Raw genomic sequence first — 6,000 nt, 5'->3', positions numbered from 1 at the left:
GTTAATGTGTGATCGAAAAGGTCGAATAAGTATGTAAGTGAAAACATTCGTCTGACTTCATTGCTGGAGATTTGTTTCAGTCGGTTGTCTCGCGTTGAGTGAAGCCCCTCAAACCTGGAGAGTGAATGAGAAACCTTCGAACAGCGGGCGTGTCTGTAGAAAAAAAAAAAAAAAAAAAAAAACGATTGAATGAAGAAACAGTTGACTGGCTAATGGATCTTTAAAACCAGTCCGTTGCCCCATCATTACCTCCAACAGAGCAACGCCTACTATAGCATGATGAAAAAATCTTTCTGAGTGATTGCTAGAAAATGTCGAATAACTTTCTTTTCTTGAGTACTGGAAAATGTTACGAAACTGATTTTGCAGCTCCATGTATGGCAGTAGCAGCTGGGATCGGCGAGGGCGTGGTTTCACGAGGCCCTTGAAATGACTGTAGGGTAGCGTCTGCAGTTCCCCTTATGCAGGTGAGACAAACGTGAGTCACGACTGCAGAGCGGACGATCCATACTGCGGCGCCTCTGCGACCCTAGCGGCGAGCCGCTGACCAATGGCAGCACGCGCCGTCGTCGCGCATGCGCAGTGAAGCCGCGCCGTGACGGTTTACTAGACCCGGGCGGGAGCGTCCCTCAGCCACTCGAGTAGCGACGCGAGGAGGGAAAGGTATACTGCTTCGATTCGTGCGTGAGACGGAAACACAACACACACAAAAATGAGGGAGATAGTACACATCCAGGCGGGCCAGTGCGGAAACCAGATCGGCGCCAAGGTGAGTGCTAAACTGCAGTAGTAAAGCGGCGCTATCTTCCTTGCTTATCCTTGCTTTACTTTTTCGTGTCCGGAAACTACAATTTGTTTGCCCAATATTGGGCAATGTCCAATGCTTCTTCTTTAGCCAGCCATAGATCGTCGAGGGTGCATCTGTGCGGGCAGGCTAGGCATTGTAGGAGATGTTCCATGTCCTGTCGAGTGCCGTAGTCGCATTTGTCATTTTCGTCCAACAAACCCCATTTGACCAGATTAGATTTCACAGGAGCCACCCCAGTTCTGATGCGGTCGAGCATTCTCCAGGTTTTTTGATTGCATTGGTTTCCGGTGGTGGAAGGTTTGGCCGTTGTCCCATTGGGCAACGTTTCCGGGGAGCGCCGGCATTTTACTTTCTTCTTGCTTATCCTAATACATGCTGTGTACACCGACCGGTACCATAAAGAGCGTGTAACCTCTGTGGACTTCATTGTTGCTGTATTGCACTTATAACAAAAGCCGCTGCCTCGTAGCATATGGTCACAGTATCGAACAAATCCATTCCTCTGTTTAAATGTGACTTCCAAGTTTTCACCCTCCCCCCCTCCTCCTCTATCCCGTCTCGCCCTCTTCATTCCTTCAGCAACTTCTAGAGAGTCTTGCACGTGTCTCCTCGTATCGCTCTTTATACACCTCACACAATGTCTCTGAAAAGGCTTAGTTCTATATTTCATCAGCTCGTGTGAACACCCTTTGTAGCATTTCATTTCGACTGCATAGTGGTTTTCTGTCGGAATTTCGTGCTACCCGGATTTCTCGCGCCTAGGGCAATGCTGAATCGTAATGGAAAGTGAACTAATAATTCGCGTTAAGTTTTCCTGTATGCCTCAGTGTTGCTGGGTGTTTGAACTTTTCATTTATTTTCCACCCTCTGGCAACGAATCTTCGCTCGTCAACCGAGTGAGGACGTGTATTGTGTTAAGTTTTCCAATCTCCTGCTTGTTGTTTCGATGTCGTAAGACATATACTCAAGGATTACTCCTCTTGAAAATGGCTATATAGTTAAAAATTGCCAATAATACAGATGTACAATCTCGCGCAAATAATGCCCTTCAGTGAATTCGAAAGGCTATGGAGCTAAACATGAAAAGAACTAATTTTGTAGGAAATACATATTGACAGTTGTTCTTTAATGTGTAAAGTCCCACCGCCTGAGGAGTGCGTAGGACGCAGAGCTTCCTCACATGTATAAAGATACGCTTTCAAGGCCGCTGGTATTCATTCCTGTAGCTAGCAGGCACAGATTCACAGCTTTCGCACAAAATATTGTGAAATACTTATTATTGAGATTTTAGTAGATTTTTCCACTATCCCATTTGTGAGAACGATCGATGCACACCCGACGATTATGGGTTTGCTTATGTTTTTCTTTTTACATGTTACTTTTTAATTTTTTATGAAGATAACTTTTTGTCAACTCTAGAAACAGGTAAATACTCATGTAGGTAACAACCAAGCGTAGTGCTAAGTAAGGAACAACTGCATTATTCCTCATGATGTTGAAGCACCTATGTCCTTGGTTGCTTGCAAATACATTTGCATTATTTGATGCACTGATTGGTAAAAATCCTAATTTGACATGGGGTGGCAGATTACAGTTTAATGCCAATTATGAAGCTTATTCTCCTCCTTCCCTCCCTCCCCCCACTCCACCCCGCCTTTCTTCAAACTTTTCTAAGATAAAGTATGTATATGACCATAGACTTCTGCAGAAATTAAATTTGTTCAGGGCCCCCCTCATCAGAAAAGTGCCAAGCACTGACATCGTTCCCTGGCTATTGCTAAAACCATAATATTGCCTCACTGATGTCAGCCACTTAATGCTACAATTTGCTAGATGAGAAGTTTAGCGGAAACACACGAAATCGGCTGGTCCCGGCGGAGGTTAGTCCTCCCTCGGGCATGGGTGGGTGTGTTTGTCCTTAGGATAATTTAAGTAGTGTGTAAGCTTAGGGACTGATGACCTTAGCAGTTAAGTCCCATAAGATTTCACACACATTTGAACATTAATTGAACACACGAAATCATTTCTAGAATTGTATGAGAATTCTATGATGATTAAAAACTCAATACTCCAGAGTCCAGTCGGAGGAGGCAGGCAAGAGCCCCCTTTTGCCGCTGCCCCCCCCCCCCACTCCTAGAGCAAAATGCAAGATGACCAAATATGGTGACCAACAAATAGTAGAAAGGAAATATTCTTGATGGTTTGTTCGTTGTTGTTGATACAGGCGGTGATATCGCAGCTTTGTTAGAAATGATGATAAAATCAAAGGAAAAGCCGTAAGCGGGAGGAGAGTTTTGAAAATGTTGTTGTAGGTGTCCCTGAATCACGTCAAATGTATGCCCAAACGATTCCTTACATGAGGTCAAGGTCAGATTTGCCCTCTGCCTCCTACGTTGGCCCAAAGTCCAAACCCAGCGACTTCGAAGTCCACTGGGCCTAAACTGTCAAGTTCGTGGTGATAAGGTTAATAAGAAACCACTACAGCCCTACTGATACATCTTTTTTATGTCACGACCGGTTTCGTTCGAAAGATCACAAGAACTAACAAAGTTGAGCCAATATCATGAGAAAACGTGCTTGGTGAAGTAGCCTGCACTCATTACTGCCGTGCGTCTACTTGGATTTTGGCTAAGAAGTCTATGGTTGTTTCGTATTTCAGGTGCCTTTGCAGGGAAGCCTAGATAAAGCGTGCATTTTTAGTTAGTTCGTTTTGTATATTTTTACTTCATTTTTAACGTTAAGGTTAACCTAACTAGCAGTTGTTCTCTTCACTGTGCTAGCTAGGCAGTCGCTTTCCTTCGACTGTGGACACGCCCCGGCGGTTTATCTGAGACCATATTGGTGAACCGTGGTGTTAGCCGATATTTTTCACACAAATGCTGCATTGTCAGATATGAAGGAAAAGTTAAATGTTTAAGAGCAACTGGGGCTCCAAGACAAATAGTTTTTGAAACGAAGAGGATGATTAAAAAGTAGCGTGTAAGGTCCCGTCAACGATGAAATTATTAATAATTAAGGTCGGTGTACAGGTTCTAAGTGTAGATGGCTGGGGAAGGAAATAGGTCGAATCCTTTGCCAAGCCACCATTTGCCTTAGCGCGATTTAGAAAAATCTAAGATTAGACTACCCACCTAGGGTTTGACCTCTCCTCCGAATGCGAGCCCACTGCCTTTAACCACTGTCACCTCCCTCTGTCCTTTTGGCGTTATTTGGTGAATTAGTGTCAGAAAGAAGATTCGATTATTATAAACTTTGACTGTACCACCTTCATTATTGCCAGAGGGAACGTAGGCATTTGTAAGTTTAAATTAGCAACGTGCTCATTTGACAGTGCTTCGCTGTTTTGGTATAATCGTCGAAGACAATGATGCGAGCAACAGATGGTTCTGGTGTCCATAGTCTTACATAGTGAAGCACCTGTGTAGCGTGCCTTCCTAAATTTCTTTAAATCTCCATGTGCAGTGTTTTCTGCTTGTGGCAAATACGAGAACATCAGGCGGGGGAGGGGGGCGGAGGTATGTACTTTATCGATCGTATTACCGACAAATGTGTAGTTCTCCACGTAGACTAATGTGGGACAAAAATTGTCTTCAACGTGCAACTCCGTGAAGAAACGTTTAAAAGGATTGTAGGCGTGTCAAGGAAATTAGAGATGAAGGGGCAAGGAAAACCTGTTTATTCGCGTGCGGTCAGAGAGAAAACGGTGTATCGAACTCATTCGCGAACTTTCTGACGGAGTATGGACTGATTGCGTACAAGGTCATACATAAATTGCAAAGGTTTTTGGTTTCGACACGTGATATTATGGTTGCGTCTGACGTCAAACGTGACTTCCGTCTGTCAGTCTTCTTCTTTGGTGTGTCTTAGGACAGATTTCAGGTCGAGACCCTCCATCGTGTTCCATTCTGAGCATTCTCCTTCATCTGTTGTACGTCCGTCCACATTCCATTGTCAGAAATGTAATTTGTCGCCACTGTTTGTAACCAATTTAAACCTCTAGGTCTCCATATAATTTGCTGGGTGTCAAGGTTTGAAGAAAGCCTAAAGTACTACGGTGTTCAGACTACTAACTATAATCGTCGCGACTGCTTTACCAAAGTAGCAATGGCCATAGTCACCTCCTGCAGCTGTCGATCGCCTGCGTTGCGATCTCCTGCAGCTCACGCTGGTATACACGTAACTGTTTGACATTTTGCTGCTGTGTTAATGTCGAAGGTGCTCTTTGGCTTGCGACCTATAACTTGCCTCGTGTAACTCAGCTCGTAGCCTCTACTGTATACGTTTGAGTCTTGTAGCATATAAGATTTGTTAGCTGTATAGCATTTTTCAGTAGACCAGAGGTGGAACTATAAACCCGTACCAAAGCGGAAGAGGCATTTAGATAATTTGTCTATCGCAAGCAATTGTAATTATTTAGGTCATCAAGGCACGCCCTTAACTTCATGTCACGCTGTCTCGCTCTTATCGTTTCCGAGTAATAGAACCAGATGTTGCCCCGCGGGGTATGTCGACTAGTACCACTGAAATGGCAGCAGGTTTCACAATTTGTGACGCGCTCTACAGCAGACCCGAGGGTGTTAAAGCCAACTGCAGAATTGTAATACAACAATTACAGCATTTTACCAGCATAGTCAAAAAAAATCAGTTACTCATAAGAATAGCGTTGCACGTAATACGTTCTGCTGCAAATTTCCATCTCTGTTAACCAGAAACAGGGGCCCCGTGGAAGGCATTGCAGGTTCATTAGCACTGCGTCAGACGCAAACGATCTTGCCATAATCTCTTACTTTTTGCCATCACGTAACTGAGTGAACAATGCGCGACCTTAAAGCGTTTTAGGTGGCAATTGTACAAGACTTGTACTTTACAAACGTTGACTTATCAAATCGCGAACTACAACCGAATTGAGTTGTGTGTTCAGAGCGCAGGTAACAAAATACCTCCATTCTATAAAATTATTTACTTCTTACACCATGTGCTTAGTGTACACTGCAAACGATCGAGGTGCAGCAGTGGTTAAGCCCCTGGATCCACTTTCGGTAATGAAGTGCGAATACTCCGTTCGACTATCAGCATTTTTGTTTCCCACAGTTTCTCTGAAGTATATCACAAGGATGTCAAGATGATTCGTACAAAAGGGCACGGAAGATTTCCTTCCACCATAGTCATCCAAGAGAGCTCCTGCTCAGCCA

The 6,000-nt window shown here is 44.1% G+C and overlaps 1 protein-coding gene across 1 annotated transcript in view; it reads left to right on the top strand.

Moving 5' to 3' along the window:
- Positions 1-612: 612 nt before the first annotated feature.
- Positions 613-6,000, top strand: part of LOC126416541 (tubulin beta-1 chain) — a 55,025-nt gene continuing 49,637 nt past the window's right edge. Inside the window, exon 1 of the mRNA XM_050084286.1 lies at positions 613-769. Within this exon, the coding sequence (XP_049940243.1) occupies positions 713-769 (57 nt within the window). The 5' untranslated portion in view covers positions 613-712. The remainder of the gene's footprint in view (positions 770-6,000) is intronic.

Source organism: Schistocerca serialis, chromosome 8 (assembly GCF_023864345.2).
Source record: "Schistocerca serialis cubense isolate TAMUIC-IGC-003099 chromosome 8, iqSchSeri2.2, whole genome shotgun sequence".
Classification (NCBI taxonomy): Eukaryota; Metazoa; Arthropoda; class Insecta; order Orthoptera; family Acrididae; genus Schistocerca; species Schistocerca serialis.
Note: the sequence above shows the minus strand (reverse complement) of the source record. Positions and strands in the feature narration are given on the sequence as shown.